This window comes from Cinclus cinclus, chromosome 10, assembly GCF_963662255.1.
Source record: "Cinclus cinclus chromosome 10, bCinCin1.1, whole genome shotgun sequence".
Classification (NCBI taxonomy): domain Eukaryota; kingdom Metazoa; phylum Chordata; class Aves; order Passeriformes; family Cinclidae; genus Cinclus; species Cinclus cinclus.
In genome coordinates, this window is record NC_085055.1 from 25,433,494 (window position 1) to 25,450,357 (window position 16,864).

The 16,864-nt window shown below is 40.1% G+C and overlaps 1 protein-coding gene across 1 annotated transcript; it reads right to left on the reverse strand.

Moving 5' to 3' along the window:
• Positions 1-2,012: 2,012 nt before the first annotated feature.
• Positions 2,013-16,495, reverse strand: RBP1 (retinol binding protein 1). Its single transcript, XM_062499071.1, has 4 exons — positions 16,423-16,495; positions 15,623-15,801; positions 5,190-5,291; positions 2,013-2,066 (listed from the first exon to the last, which is right to left on the reverse strand). The coding sequence occupies exons 1-4, from the start codon at positions 16,493-16,495 to the stop codon at positions 2,013-2,015; spliced, it is 408 nt and encodes a 135-aa protein (XP_062355055.1).
• Between the last annotated feature and the right edge of the window lie 369 nt (positions 16,496-16,864).

The window sequence follows — 16,864 nt, forward strand, 5'->3', positions numbered from 1 at the left end:
TGGGTAATACCTTCTGGGTACTTTCTGAAGTAAAGCAAACTTCAGAACTGTAGAAAATTGAATTAGATGCCTGTTACAGCACATCTGGTGCTACACTCACAAGATACAGTACCACTGAAGTACCATAGCTCAGAAAGTTTACCATCCCTGCTCTGCTGATTTTAAACTTTACAATGGCTATTTCTGAATCTCCTTTTCCCCATGCTGTGTCCCTGCCCATGGCAGGCAGGTTGGAACTGTGGGATCTCTGAGATCCCTTCCAACCCAGGCCATTCTGAGTCTGTGATTACATTAGTCCGAGTCCATGTTAGATCAGCCTAGTTAGATCTAGTTTGAGCCATATTAGATCACCTTTCCTAAAAAAGGATTAATAACGGTGCATGTTTTAAAGCAGCCTCTGGTTAGGAGAAGATGGTAGCATTTGTTCCATTTATATGTCTAAAATATCTCAGTCAGTATGGAGTGCCCAGGGAAGGAAAAAGCAGGGCTGAGCACAGGAGCTGCAGCAGAGCAGGGAAGGGATGTTCCCATTTCATAGTAGGGAAGGGATGTTCCCATTTCATAGCAGGGAAGGGATGTTCCCATTTCAGAGCAGGGAAGGGATGTTCCCACTTCAGAGCAGGGAAAGGGATGTTCCCATTTCATAGCAGGGAAGGGATGTTCCCACTTCAGAGCAGGGAAGGGATGTTCCCACTTCAGAGCAGGGAAGGGATGTTCCCATTTCAGAGCAGGGAAGGGATGTTCCCATTTCATAGTAGGGAAGGGATGTTCCCATTTCATAGCAGGGAAGGGATGTTCCCATTTCAGAGCAGGGAAGGGATGTTCCCATTTCATAGTAGGGAAGGGATGTTCCCATTTCATAGCAGGGAAGGGATGTTCCCATTTCATAGCAGGGAAGGGATGTTCCCATTTCAGAGCAGGGAAGGGATGTTCCCATTTCATAGCAGGGAAGGGATGTTCCCATTTCAGAGCAGGGAAGGGATGTTCCCATTTCAGAGCAGGGAAGGGATGTTCCCATTTCAGAGCAGGCTCTGCCATGGTGATTTCCCTACTGACTGAGTCCCTGAAAATGGCTGGTAACAGCTGTTACAGGAGACACCTGGAATTCTGGGTTACGTGCTAAAGCTTTGTGAATTTAAATCTTTTCGAATTTGGTATGACCTTGTGTTGCTCATTGTATCCAGTGTGCTGCTGGACCGAAAATCTGGCTGTATTATTCCCCCCACTACTGTTCAGTCAGTGCTGTGATTTCAACTGCCAGGCCAAGGCTTTCCTACGCTCAGCCTGCACAAGAACATGGGACAATGACGGGCATAAAAACATCTGCAAATGCTACTGTACAAAGCAATGCTGCTCTCATCCTCTGTGTGGTGTGTACACAGTTACAGACAGTTTCTAGCTATGATCTTACTCTCAGTAGCCCCAGAAACAAAATACATGGGCAGATATTGGTTAAAGCATTTGGAAAATGATTGCCTCTTAGCCATGCTTTTGTTAGCATTGTTTTTCTAAAGTATTGATCCATAAATTTACTTGTTTTGAGAAATCAGCGCTAATGGTAACATTCTCACTGACTTCAGTGGATTCAGTATTTAAGTGAAGCTCCATCCTACAGCTCTCATTTGCTTCCCTCCAACTGTAGTTCACCCTTTGAAAACAAGGCTAAGGCTCTGGAAGTGTGATGTCTATTAAGAGTAAAAAAATAGCTCACAAGGTCTAAGCCTCCAACATCTTGTTTTATATCTAACAGGCCTTTTTTGGTGCAGTTGAGAATTATGGTATGCACACATTTAAAGAGTTTAGCATTTCTAATTGGCATTTCTAAAAATAGTTTTATTTGCAGTAACTTTTTTCAATTTCCTAAAAAATATTTTATTCCAACTATATAATTCTAATGTGATCTTCATTTCTGTGTTTGCTGTTGTCGTTGAGGATGCTCAGCACTAGCATTTGGAGAGTTGGTGTCAAGTCTGTAAATTCCACTGTTCTTCACTCCTGTAGCAGCAGTAGGCTCATTGCACCTTCTTAAAGACCTGCTTACATGTAACTCCACACACTCTTATTTCCTAGAAAGAGAAAATAATCAAAAAACCAGAACTTTTACTTAGGACAAAAACATTACAGATTCATGTGTACATCCAGCTGAATTTGAATCCATGATTTTCTATTAAATTAGACTGGGAGGCTTGTACATATTTTAGCCTATTTTTCATCCAAAAGAAACCATTTGGTTTGGATTTGTTCTCTGCTAAAAGGTGGGGCAAGGGAAGTTATTTTGGGATCTCAGATCTTAAAGGGCCAAATACATTCCTGGTGCATTATTCTCTATTTGCAGTGAGTAATAGGCAACTGCTTTAGGCCTTTGGAATGGGCATTCTCTATTCTGGATACATGAAGAAGTGGGGATGGATTTGCCTCACCAGCTCTGAATCTGTCTGATGATGACTGATAGCTCAAGCCTACAAATTCAAAAATCAGGGTCCACTTCAGCAACACAGAACTCACGGCTATAAAAGGCAGCTGAGTGTACAGATTTGCTCCAGGTCTGTCAGCCAGCACAGCAGTGAGGTCTGACAGCCTGAGCACCCTGGATGCATAAAGCTGTTCCTTTGAGCTCCACAAGGGCTTTTCCAACCCCCTTCCCCTTGCCGATCTCTGGATCTCTGTGAGCTGGGCATGAGAAGGGGCAGAGTTTCCATCCTGGGCTCAGATATGTGAGGCTGCTGATGTTTGCCTGTTCACCCATCCCTGCTCCTGAAACTCCTCAAGTTTGACCTGAGAAGCGCACACAGGTCTGTGCCTGGGGTGTGTGACTGTGGCGAGGTTTAGGTGCAAGAAAAAAGAGTGTGAAAGCTATTAAGGAACATAAAAACAGTGCTTATACATGACCTAGAAAAGGGATGCACTTTCCAGTTCAAGAAGAGGCTTTTAATAAAGCTCCCGGAATATTTTGAGGAAGTTGTGCACATTTCTTATAAAGGACTTTGATAAAATGACTTTAAAAAACCTCAGACTAGGTCAATAACCTTAATTGACATATGTTGCTCAGCTCCAATAAGAGAAAGTGCTTCATGCTGAGTTGGTGGAACAAGACAGATGCAGTGACTTCACTTAGGACCTGTTCTCTTCACTCCTGCAGAGGTAACCCAGAAGGAGTGTGCAATACGGGCTGAGAGATCTGCTGACAGTGACAAAACCTATGGAGCAAAAGCAATCAATACAATAGAAAAGGGCAATAAACTCAAAAGGAAATGGGGAACGGTCACTCACATAAAATCTAAAAAGAACTACAGAGTACAGACCACAGAATGAAATGAAGAAAATAGGAAGCAATAAACTGCTAAAGGATGTGGTCCTGCTCTCTGCAGAACTGTAAAAAGAGTAAATTAACACTTGGCTCAGTGTGTAAAGTTCAATAGGATCATAAAGCTATTGAAGTATCAATTCTTTAAAGGTAACTGCTCATTGTATCAAAGCACTCTCAAAAGGACAGGACCTAGTAATCTTAGCTGGTCAAAAACAAGATACTACAGGAGACTGTACTGTACTTTTAATGGAGAGAACTGCATTAACAAGGATTAGAGAAATAAAGAGGTCATATTTTGAAATTCATTAAATACAAGAACTGAGAAAATTGAAATACGGAGTAGTGGGCTCTAAGATACTTGGTTACTTCCTTTGCATGAATTAATTTTGTACTGATTTCTAGGTACATGGGAGACAGATTGTGGTAAATCTTCCAAGTGCAACTGAATGAATGCAAGTATGATCCAGAATTCTTCCCAGCCTTCTCAAAAGCAGCATCAGAGCAGTCAGGTTACCCTGGGCTACCTAAACTGGCATGAGACACAAGTATTTGAGCAGCTGAATCTGAGCTTCTGACTTCTAAAATCAACTACCTGACAGGGACAAGTCGAGAAAGTGCTTTGAGCATGGAGGTCTCCGGCTAGGCTGTGTGGCTAGAGCAAGAAACAGAGTAAGGATAGCAGAGACCAGGGCTGAAGGAATTGGTGTTGGGGACTGGAGATGGGAAGAGATAATGCCCGGGAGCTAGCAAGGGCCAGAAAGCAGGATGGCAGTCCAGAGAAATCCAAGAGCAGCTGGTGCTACTGTTTGTATGTGCAGGGGAATGCACAGTTGTGCAGGGCTGGGGGCAGCCAGGTGTGAGCTGAACTTGAGGCCAGGCACTGTGATGGGTAACTGGGGCCTGCTGCCATGGCCCTGCCTGCTGTGCAGCTGGGAGGAGTGTGGAAATACTGAAAGGTGTTTCTTGGAGGGAGTGGGCATGCACGGGAAATTCGGGCATCTCCTTTTAATTGCTGCCTCCCCTCCTCTAGGTGAGCCCATGGCCTCAGCTATGAAGTCTTCACTTACACAGCAACCTTCTCCCTGCCTGTGCTGCACCAAGTCCAGGTGGGAAGATCTGTCACATACATTCCTCTCCTAAACTGGATTCTGGGACCGCCAATATTCCTCAAAATTATGTCTAGTAATAAGGGGCTTTGGGCAGTTCTGCAAAGATTTCATAACTCTGATACTGATTTGAACATTTAGAAGATACTCATTTAGATTGCTGAATGCTAACAGTACTGCACAGTGAGGAGAAATAGACGTTGGAGTTTATTATCCCAGCAGGAACACCACCTTTTACCCACACTGATGAGAGAGTGAGGATGCTATAAAGAGTTATAGGACAAAAGAACAGGCATCTTCTTTCAGGTCCTGTTAATTTAGAAAGATAAAAATGATGATCTGAAAAGAACATCAGTTTCAAAAGCTTAACTGCTGTTTTAGTTCTCTAGGCGATAATGTGGCCTGTAATTATTTTAAAAGAACAATGTTGTATTTTCCCTTACTGTTGGGTGCTCGGTTTCACAGCTCCCATACCTGAGTATTTTACAGACAGTGAGGGACATTCTGGTAAATGTCTTCCTCATGTGAACATTTCAGCCTGGCTAGTCTGGACAGACACTGAGCACAGAAAGAGCATGCGAAACAGTCAGGCTTTGTAAGGGACATAGGAACATAATGGCTCCAAGTGAAATTGTGGCTTTAGAAACAAGTAAAATGCCGCACCAATATAAAATTATGTCAAAGTAAGCCAAAATGACATAGCACATGCCCTGCTGTGTTTTATATCTACCCATTTTAAAGGAGGGGCATTCAAAACCTCTTACACGATCTCTTACCAGGTGCATTTCATCTCCTTCAATCCACTGGGTCCAACCACGGCCTTCCTTCTCTCCATTTTGTACACAGAGCAGCTTATCTCCATCCCAAGACACAGTGGTCTAACGAAACAGATGTGTTTGGCATTACTGTAATATTCTCTAATATTATGATTAGTTTCTGTGAAGCAAAACTTATCTCTAATGATGAGTGTATCTCATAAAAAAAATGATTGGAGAGTGTAGTACCACTCAGGATAATTACCAAAGAAATGAGCTTGAAAGTTGCTGCCTGCCAAAGACAGGAGGGATGAGATAAAGCAAGCAAAAATATCACCAAAACCATTGCATAAGAGCACACTCCTCTTTCCCTGCTGAAAAATGGAGCAGCACAAGAGCACTTCAGCCTAACACTGTATTTGCGAAAGGAGCTGAAAACTTAAGATCCAGTTTGGATTTTTTCACCCTAAGAATGATCCCCCCGCTGCTCTACCTGAAAATAATTCCATTTCCTGGCACTGTGGATGAACCAAGCTTTTGAATACTGAGCTGTCTTTTCCTCATGTCTCAATCTGCCTTCCTTCACCCAGCAGAGCAGTTTGGAAGTATCAGCAAGTTGGTAACTTTGCCAGCATCCTGCTTTTTGCAACTGAGGCTGGGGAACATCTCAAGCCAGGACTGGCAAAGTAAAGAGTCAGGCGCAGTAATCAATACTGCACTTCTGTGAGTACTGGTGCTGTCCTGAGGGGTTCAGCAAAACCTGATTCATAAAACTCCTTCACTGTATGGCAGTGCATCCTGCAGCCTGTTCCTCTGGTTAGCATTTACTGACAATTTGCCTTTCCCATCTCCCTAAGCCAAAGAGAAGCAAAGCTCTGTAAAACAGTTGAAGAGGGAAGAGTGGCGACAGTTTGTGCTCTGTGAGGATAGTTTAACATTAATATTAGCACATGGCCTGTAAATCAGCTTGTTTGAAGGCACTCTGAGGACTAGAATATAGAATTGCTGTCTACCTTGTAAAAGTCTTCAGCCACTGCTTGCATGAGCAGTCAGATATGGAGAGATGATGAATTCTGATCTGCCATTAAAGAACACTTACTGCATCCATCCTGTGTAGCTTCAAAGAGAAGAAGCCAGCCTACATTCTTCCTTCTGGTAATTAAACCCAGTTCAACACTCAAAACCTATCCAGTCCTATTTATTTAATCTCTGTATGTCACAAACAATTAATTCTTAAATTATAACCATGACAGCCACTATCTTGGAATGAGTGCAGGCAGCAGCCTACTCCCGTGGAAAGCTTTAGACTAAACCAGCATGGAAAATGAATTACTCCAGAGTGCCAGGATATATCATAGTGGGCAAGGCAATGGGATTGATCCCATCATTCTGTCTGCACCATATGGGGGCTCAGAGACAGACTCATGTGTCCTTGCTAAAAATCTCTCTAATTTAGAAAATGCATTCACAAATTCTTGTGTTCTCTTTTGTAAAGTGATATATTTAACCCAAGCAGTAGATAATATTTTATGAAACCATATCCTTTCAATGCAAAAAATTCTAATACAGGAAAGAACAACACATTTGAGTAAAGCTGTAGTTAATGTGGTCACCATAACCTAAATCCCCTCCCAAATCTGAATCTGCACACATCCACTGAAGAGACAGAAGACAGCAAGAAACAGGAGTCAAAGTGAGTAATGTTTTGTTTACAAGTTAACATATCTACAAATTTTTTATTTTAAAAAATGAATACAATAGAAAATGAATGATGATTTGTAGATGTGAGGGATACTGTGGAATGAAGCATTTGAATGTGGAAATTTGCTTAGTTACTGCACTTATTTATACCCATTGAGTATTAGCTCAGCATAGCTTAATCTTTAGCTAAATAATTAAATCTGGTGGGTTTAAACATGAATTCAGAGGCAATACACCATGATAAAGTAGGACCCAACTTTATTAGTCCTACTAATACAGTCAGTTGTGAGTGTTATACTGACTTAGTACACTTGGGGGAAATAGAGAAATATCTGTAGCAGCACAAGGAAATGTTACCTTTTAGCCTCCAAGGGTGATTGAAATTGTTTCATCTCAGAAAATGACACAACTGTTTCTCAGGATTTGTTGTTTTTCCAGTCAAGATTAGAAAGAAGCTTTTTGCAATTTGGTGAAAACCACGAAGAGTCTAAACCCACAGACATTAACCAAGCTGTCTTATCAGACAATATTCTCAGGTATCCTCTGCCTACCCTTTGAGAAATATAAATACTGAGGGGATATGAGTAAACCACACAGTTCCTGCTTTCTGAATGTAGTTGTTTTGATCTGAAGGTTATAAAGGGCAGAATACATTGCAACACAACGCCATCTTCTTTGTTAGCAGGAACAACCACTTTACAACAGTAAGACAAATCAGTGGCATCTGCATACTTTCTTTAGGTCAAACTGTAATGTCTCAATGTCTCTTTTATTAAACTAATACACAAGATACAAAATTCTCTTTTAACTCAGATTGAAACATGTCCTTCCACAAAATACCTCTACTGAGACAAAAAGTGAGTGTTAGCGGAGGTTGAAGTTTCTCTGGCTGTTAACATGCACTGGTTGCTGCCAACATTCCACCTTCTACAACACCTAAACCACAGCAACACTTGCTTTACAACATTCCCAAATATTTGAATCAGAACATAAAAACAACATTCCAGAAATACTGTAGGGCAAACGTTGTATATATAATCTCTCTTGCTGTATCTAAGAGCAAGGATTTATTTTTGAGGACTGGATCAGGATATTGCCATGGTATGTATAATCAGGAGCCAAGCACTTGCAGACTGGTAAGGCAGTTCTGTGTGACCCTTTGGCTCTTCCTGGCACATGCTCCCAAGATAAACAAACACTTTACCTTTTATGTAAAGCTACTTTTCTTAGCAAAGTATGCCTTTGTAATGAACCTTGTTTGCCCCCATTTTGGTAATACCATTACCTAAGGGTTGCCTGATTACAGAGCTGCTGCCACCTGCCAGGAACAATGGAAAATCCTAAAAGCCAGGGTTTGGGGGACAGCAGGTCAGGCACACAACTACTGCTCCTTATCCTTGTCCAAAAGCAGGGAGAGGCAGACAAACTCAGGGGACACTGGAAAGCTGTAGCTTCCACTAACAGAACGAATTAGCTGAAAATGAAGCATTTCTCTAAAATGGAACTTTGGAGCATCTTGTACTGCTTGATAATAAATGGAAGACATTGTTTATTCCTTTCAACTACATAGTACATAATCTAGTACACCATAAGCAAGCTCAAATCTTGCTCACTTACCACCTGCTCCTACTTAACCCTAAGATGAACATTTCCTAGGTCACATGCACGTAAAACTGTAGGAAACTTCAATAGAGAATGGTGATGGGTGCAATTAGTCAACAGTGCTATCAATAGTACTGAAGGAAACCAGAAAAGGTGACGGAATGAGGTAAAAACCAGGCAGTCTTGCCTCAAGTTAACTCCTCCCAAAAATTCTAACCACCAATATTGCACATTTTTCAGATTATGTACACTTTGTTCTTGAGGTGTAATACTAGACAATGGAGCTGTTCTGGGAAGTGAAAAAGCCTTCGAAGCCTGAGAACACAAAAAGTGTTCAAGTTTCCTTTAGTTTTATGGTATGGATCCTGTAGTGTTTCACTTTTTGTGTACTTTGGTATTCTCCTTTTATTACTTAGGCATACACATACTTTTGTTAGTGATTTAATCTCCCTGTGTTATGAAGTTTTAAATTCATATGCATAGCACTGCCAGAATATTCCTGAATATTAAAGTTGGAGGAAATGATAATTAAAGTATTCTCATTACTGTTTCCAGTTATGAGACAAGGTAGATTTATTAAATGAGTATTTAGTAACCCCTAAACAAATTATTGACTACGTATCTACTTTTCCTTTTGTAGCAGCAACTGTAGAGAAATGTAGCACAGTTTCAGCTTACTGTGGCAAATCATCCTGACCCACAGGCAGAGACAATGACTTTTGTAATTTCCTGAAAGTCATCAAACATTATCAGAGTACTTTGCATTTCCCTGTGAGGTCTAAGTGCAAAGACATTTGGTGCTGGCTCTACACTATTTCTCATTCCCCTGCTGGCAATTCCTGTGTACTCCTGGGTCAGGGGCTCGGCAGCTGAGGGTACAGAATGGATTTCACAGACAAATGGAAGAAAGTAACAGTTTTCCAAGTAGTTCATGAACATTTTTTTGTTAATGCTACATAGATTTTTGATACATTGCCCTTACAAGTATGAATTGCAGCTCCCACCTTTCATAAAAAATAAGTTATTGATTTCCTATCTGTAGCAGAAACACAGCAGCACCAGTTCTATTTTTCTCCTGCTTCCCTCAGAGTGTTGTCTCTATATATAGAGCACCAAATGACTGCAAAGCTAGGAGTGCACCACACTCTCTGTTCCATCTCCATCCAGTAATTCTCTGCTTGGGAGAATAACAGCCCCTTTTAGAACTGTAATTATGATCTAAGAAGGATTACAAAATGGAAAGTAATTTTTTTTTAGGTCAGGTGAAACAGAAAATTCCAATTGGAGCTGTGTCTTGTAAATAATACCAAAGAAAATATCCTAGAACTTTTGGTAAAACACAGCAGTATCTTCAACAAGGTATTTAACAACTTCTCAAGATAAACCATTTTATCTGTAATAAGTATCAAAGTGATAGAAAAACCTCCTATAAACAGTTTTTTGGGGAAAAAATGAAGTGTTGATAGAATAAAGTCATGTTGCTGTCCCAGACAGAGTCCAATGTAGCTGTGAGGGGGAATTCTGCCAGGCCTATGGCCTATTCCCTATGGCCTCTGTGCAGGAGGCTGCTCCAGGGGTACAGCCATGAGCAGCTTTGTCACCTCTCCCCCTGAAACCCCTTTTGTCTCATCACATCTGCATCTGGAAGTTCAGAAACAGAAACAACTGAGAAAACAACAACAAACCCATCAGAATAACTCCTGGAAGGATTCCTGGCCTTTATCTCCAGATCCTGGTGCTGGCCAAACACTGAACCTATTTAGCCACGCTGCAGCTCAGTCGTGGCAAAGTCTCCTTTGCTTCTGTCATTGTCAGTATCACCGGGGGTAGCATTGCTAGAAAAGAGGCTTAGGACTGGACTAATACATTTTTGATGAAAGGTAAGATATTGTGAGATAGGATCAGATCCTAAATGTTCCAATTCCTTATTCTGAATCCTTGCTTGTAAGAGCAGCAGAGCAAAGCAAAGCAGAGATATGTTCCAGGGAGCAGGAAAGTGAAGGTGCACAGCTCTGGGCTATGCAGCTGACAATATGTGGGGGGAGGAGAAGAATCAATATTTTAGACAGTGCATATTGTTTTATTTCTTAGGAATGGTGGCTTTTTTTTCTTACTGAAATAAAATTTCATACAAATAACACAAAACCAGGAAAACTTGTGTATATCCCATGCCAGTAAAAAAACATCACATTCAATTCACTCTGTTCAAAGATCAGAATCTATTCTAAGATGCTTAACGTTTAAATTAAAGACTGTAACTGATTTATCCCCTGAGTAATTTTAGCAAAATGCAATTGTACATAACACTAATGGTTTGTCATTCAAAACTGGATTTGTTAAGTCTGGTCCTCAGCTTTTCAGCTGATTCTGTTTGCTCTTTCTGCATTTATAACTCTCAGAGCTTTTTAAGAGTTCATAAAAACCTATCCAAACCCACTTTTCCTGCAGAGCTTCAGTATGCTAGCAGCAGCTCTGTGAATAACTAGCTCCAAAGCTCATGCCTTAGACATGAATCCAGCCCTGCAAAATGTGAAGTTTATTGTATTTATATGGCCAAACACTCAGATCATCTCATTTGCTATCACTGTGCAAATGTGCTGAGCACATCACTTACAAGGCAGTAACTAATGCCCATGGAGCAAGCAGGGTAGGACAAGGCAGAAAAAAGGAAACTGCTCCTCTTCACTGAGGCACAGACACAAGGGACCAGATTCCATTCTGACAGAGCCTGAGACAGCCCCAGGATGGACTTCTGCTCTCTGGAACCTCAGAGGGATTGACTGGAGGATTTTTCTTCATCACTTGTTGAGAGCAGTTTGTAAATGGCCAAAAATACCAACAGAAAACTATCATAAAGTCTACTTCTTTAAAATTACACCTCCCTCCCCCCCAAAAAATAAGAAAATTAGGGATTATGCCAATGAGGACCTGGGGAAACTACAGTATTGCAAAGAGACAAAGAGGCACTAAATCTGAGAGAAGACCAGCCTCAGCAACAGTGATTCTAGAATAATGCTTGTTCCACCAAAGTATAGGAAAAAATACTTTCAAGCCCAGAAAGACAGCACTGGAAGGGTAAAGAAATAAAACAGCTAAATCAGAGGGATTGTGTAAAGACATGTTGCTGATCTTGCATCTTACTAGGCAGGCACAATTTATTTTGAATCTTCTCACCCTGTGGGAGATCTCTCCTGCAATTCCATGTACTGGAAGGCTGTTTGTTGGTTGTTGTTTTTCTGGCAGCAAAGTTTTAATTCCCAAACCTGCTCAGAACTACATTAACAGCTGTGAATTCCATTGTGTAACAGAGGAACCTGCCTAAATAGTTAAATAAGCTTCACAAACCATGTGATTTTGTAACAAGGCTTTATTCTGACCTTGCAGTGGTATAAAACAAATTATGGCCAGAACAACTACCTTCACTGCAGTTTTCCTGAATACAATCCTGAGAAGAATCAGTGTCACATTGGGCATGTTTGTTAATTAAAACAGAGCCATGATCAGTTTTGAACAACTTTCCTCCCTTCAGCAGGATATGGCACAGTCCTTGAGTGGCTGTTTCAGACACTAACTGACATTTCACATGTTAAGATGTATTCTAGATCTGATGAGGGAATTCCACAACTCCCAAATCCTACTCACCCTACCCCACCCCAGCAAGTCTTAATTAGGACTAGAAGTTCTGATAGTTCCAATAAAGGAGCCCTAAACATACACTTGCTAACTTATTCATGGTTATATCCCACTTATATTCAGGTTTAGGTAACTAAATGGTCAAGATGTATTATTTCCCACATTCAGCTCAAAATTATTTCAGTTTTCTGTTTCCCAGTTCTCTGCCTTTGTCATTTCATTTCCTGCTTCAATGGAAGAAGAAAAATACTGTATCAGGGAGCACAAGGTTCTGAGTTACCAGAGTACCTCTCATATGGTTGGACAAATACTCAGTAGTAACACAACTGTCCTCACTTATCTAAGAAATTCTGCTCTTCTATATTTAGAACATAAAATCTTTCCTGATTTTTTTAACCAATCATTTCCCCTTAGTCTCTGTCAAAAGAGATTAATTCTTCATAGTTCCTGAAGATGTAAACTTTCCTTTTACATTTATACTTGAAACAGCCAAGTTTTTAACAACCCTGAACCCAAGTTAAGTATGACTGAACTTGCAGACAGGTATCTTTCACAAAATTTCCAAGTGAATAGAGAAACTGTAATTTATCTAGGAGATCCAATCCTGGGTGGAATGCTCGAGGAGCATTGATACCAACTGTCATTTGTGATCTCTCCTGTGGTCAACTATTCCCATCTTCGGTTTTGTAGAACACAGAAACGGCATCTTTAACTAAACTGCAGGGCTTTAGAGTTTCCAAAGTAGCAAATTTTCATTTCTCTAAAGAAACAACATCCTAGAGGATCTGATGTCACCAGCTGCTGTTCCCGCTATTCCTCCAGAGAACAGTCACCCAAAAACATGTGCATGCAAGAAAGCCAGGGTGAGGGTCAGAAGAAGGACAAACTGAAATTGCTAAGGTTTATCCTTCCCCATTAACTCCCTGATCCAGAAATTTCAGACAGCCTTCCAGGAGTGATCAACTATAAAAATAAAAAAACCCTAACTCCAAACAAGGAGAGGACTTGGTTTATCTATTAAGATAGACCAAGACTATTAAGTTCCTAATGTCAAAACTTCAACTTCTAAAATAAGTATCAGCAAAACTTTTTAGCCTTTCCTCCTCATGGAGGGTATTGATTTAGAATTACTGTAGTTGCACTCTACCCTGACTGGCACAAGGGTATGTTTTACAACTGAAAGGTGAACACAATTTCAGTGAATTGCACACAGGATCTAACCTGTCTACTGTGCTGATACTATTTTTACAGATATGTTAACTCTAGCTAGATAATATATTCTTCATTAAAAGAAAAAGCAATCCATACTTCAAGGAAGGATTACTTCTGTGGTTATTTTTGTTAGTCTCCTGCTGATTGCTCTGCTGTATAGATTAATGTTTAATGTGTAATTTGTCTTATCCGTGTTCCTTTGTAGTGCTCATACATTGAGCTCCTTGGATAGAACTTGCACAGTGGTCTGCTCAGTCCACAATGTAAATAACAATAATTGATTCACAACCTCTCCCATTACACAGGCTGACTATTAATGATTAAGCCATTTATGGCATGCAGTTCCACAGGCTCTACATGAACAAATGGAACACCAAGAATGATACTCAACCTTTGCTTTTATGGTGATATCCTTTGTAACACCACTCAGGGAGTAGTCCATTACCTCTTATAATATCCATGACTATTCTCTCACAAGACTCCTTCTGCACTGTTGGAGCAATATTGCTGCTTAACAAGTGCAAATTTTGCCTGGCATTATGGTTATCAGATTTGGACCTAAGTCACTTCAGAAGACAGCCTCTTGTACTGTTCTGCCATTGACAAGAGAGGGCTCATGTAGAAAAGAAATCTTTAATAAGAAAATTGAACTATAAAGCCTGATGTGCTGCTACAAGGCAAATGGAGCACCAGTGGTCAGCGACCTGAACTATCCAGCTACAGCTGGAGACTACAAAGAGACATGGAGATACCTGGGGGGTTTTGTGGAATTACATCGCTAAGTCCTTCTCAAAAAACCCCAAGTCTGAGACAGTGACTATCCCTTGTTGGATGGGTTATTTTGTTTGTTTGTTTGTAACAGGCAGGAAGGTGCTGATACCTTCTGCATCCAAGGCTGCATAAGCATTTCCCACTATATAGTAAAAAGAAAAATATTTGACTAACCTTTGAAAATAGGCTGAACTAGGTTCTACTCCAAATCAATCAGCTGTTCTAGTAACTGAAATTCTCCCTCTAGTTTCTTCTTTCTGATTAACATTTTGAATCCTTCCCTTATCAGACAATTTAGCAAAATAGGGTTGAGAATTTTGGCTTGTTAAAAATAATAAAATATTACTTCTTGCCACCATACAGAGGACAGCTTAGTTCTCCTTCAGATGAGAGTTTAATAGTATTCAAGTACAGATAATGCTTACACGGGGACAGTTTCATGTATACACAAACCTTTGTAGCAGATGTTTTGAGCACTGCTATCTTTGATGGTAATTTAATCACCTCAGTCTTAAATCTTTCTTCAGGCTCATTACTGTTCAGTCAATCTGAACCTCAACATCCTGATTAAGAGCATTCCAGGAGCCACAGTCACATGATGCCATTGGGGCACTTTCCTAAACACAAATGCACCTGCTCCTCCCTTCCATGAATGTTGTATTCTGCACTCTCATCAAACTTGTACCCTCTGTAACAAGGACTACAGAGGGATATTCTGAGGCACTCAATAGCCAACCATTCTTTTTTCTCTGGTCTTCAAAAGTTTTCTCTTTCCTGCCATCAGAGCAAAAGCAAATTTGCAAATCTTAGTGTGAGAAAAAAATACTGGTTTTAAATAGCACTATCTTTCTCAGAATGGAAACCTATTCGTTCTCTTTTATGAGACTTCTCCTCTAGAGTCCCTCCTGAGATAATTTTATTTGTCAACTTCCTCACTGTAGAATATTGCCAGTGTCATGCTGCCAAACTAATAGGTGAGAACTAGCTGTTCTCAAGTTTTTCCCCTGTAAATTGGTATTTATCAGTCCTAAGCTAAAAACCAAAAAGAGCTCATAAAACAGAGCTATCGTAAAAGAAAATCCTCAGTGTTTGCTTATTCACTTCAGTAAGACTTGTTCCAGTGGGATAATTAAGTGTGTGCTCTAATAAATACACCCAGGTAATCTTTAAGCACTTAGCCATTCTCACACAGGAGCAGTGCCTGACCTTGCAATCAGGGTATTTCCTCTACTGTAAAACCTTACTCATTAAAGAGATTCTGGAAGTGACCCTAGATGTCTTTTCGAATAACACACATCCCAGTATAAATGAACACAGTTTCACTGAGGTTATTATTCACTGATTGATAAAATTGCTTTGTGCTCCTGATTAAAATTGGTATTCCTCTAATCTAAAGGCATGCTCAAAACTGTAGGTACACTGTAGCAAACTGAGAATTCAGGAATAGCCCCCAGGATGGTTACAAGATGTGTTCTGTGAAAGGTCTCAGGTTATCAATAATCCTTTTTGTCCATTGTTACAGTTCTGCTTCTTACCATGCACTTGCGATCGTCCACCCCAGCTAAATCCTCCTCAAACTCCTTCCCTACATCAAATTCCATGATGTAGTTTCTAAAAGTGCTTAGTGTTTTAATGATCATATGATCCCCATTCTGAAGGATTTCTTTGTCAGGCTTTAGCAAGTTTGCTATTTTTCTTACAGCAACATTTACATCTGAAAAAGAAAAAGAGTATTTTTACCGAGAAAAGTCTTCCACAAACAGAAGCTTGTCACTTCTAGGGAGAACTGAAATGAACAAAGACAAACAGATGTCCAAAATCTTTCAAACCAGCCTTCCCATCCAGAAAAAGTCTGTAACCTAACTCTTGTAACTTAAGAAATTAATGTTTCAACGTTCTGATAATGTGGAATCTTTAAAAAATACCATTTGTATCTGACAGTTAATAAGGCCTTCAATATTTCTATAGAGATACTAACACAACATCAAATACAAACACACCAAATCGTATTAAGTACTGCATTGAATCTTTATTAAATATAAAATTTTTATTGCTTTTCAAATTTTTGAAAGTTTTTTTATGTTTAGAATCCACCACTTACCTCTTCGAGCTATGTAGTTTAATGTCTGTTAATGCAAAGCTTCAAGATGGTAAAAAGTAGAGGCTGCTTAAGGCAAAACAATTTTGCTTAAGGCAATTCTTAAAGTGCATTTCTGAAAAAAATACTTGTCACAAAAATGACTTATGACTGTACAAGATAAAAGACATTCACGTAAAGAATAAGACAGGTGGCAGTTATTGATTATTCATTCAAGAAGTTTGAAGGGAATCTTACCCAGCGCTTTCAGATACTCCTCAAAATTGTCATTGCTGACCATTTTCCAGTACCCGTTGAAGTCTGCAGGCATCCCTGCTTCAGGTGATTGTCAAAATCACAGGCTCAGAGCTGTGGGTTGATTCTGTACCACACAGCTCACTATCTCGCTTTGTGGCAAGTTTGAACTCTGGTTTCTTTTATCTCCTTTTTAGACCACGGAGCTATGCAAGTCCTTCTAATCCGATTATTGTTGAAGTGCTGCCTTCAAATCCTTACACAAGGTTGAAGCCCTGAGATTTCTAATGACAGCATGACGACTTGATTGAAAACGAATGAAATATTCACCTTTCATATCACTTGTGTAAGAGAAATCCATTTTAATCATATTATTCCTCATTCTTCATGCCACTCAGCAACAAACCCCTTTCAAATAGCTTTAGTTTAGGATATTAGCCAAAGC

Excerpts from the sequence above, each read along its gene's own strand:
- RBP1 (XM_062499071.1), bottom strand. The coding sequence starts at position 16,495 with ATGCCTGCAGACTTCAACGGGTACTGGAAAATGGTCAGCAATGACAAT. Across the intron at positions 15,802-16,422 it reads GGAGTATCTGAAAGCGCTGG|ATGTAAATGTTGCTGTAAGA; the intron begins GTAAGATTCCCT and ends TTTCTTTTTCAG. Across the intron at positions 2,067-5,189 it reads AAGGAGATGAAATGCACCTG|GAAATAAGAGTGTGTGGAGT; the intron begins GTAAGAGATCGT and ends TTCTCTTTCTAG.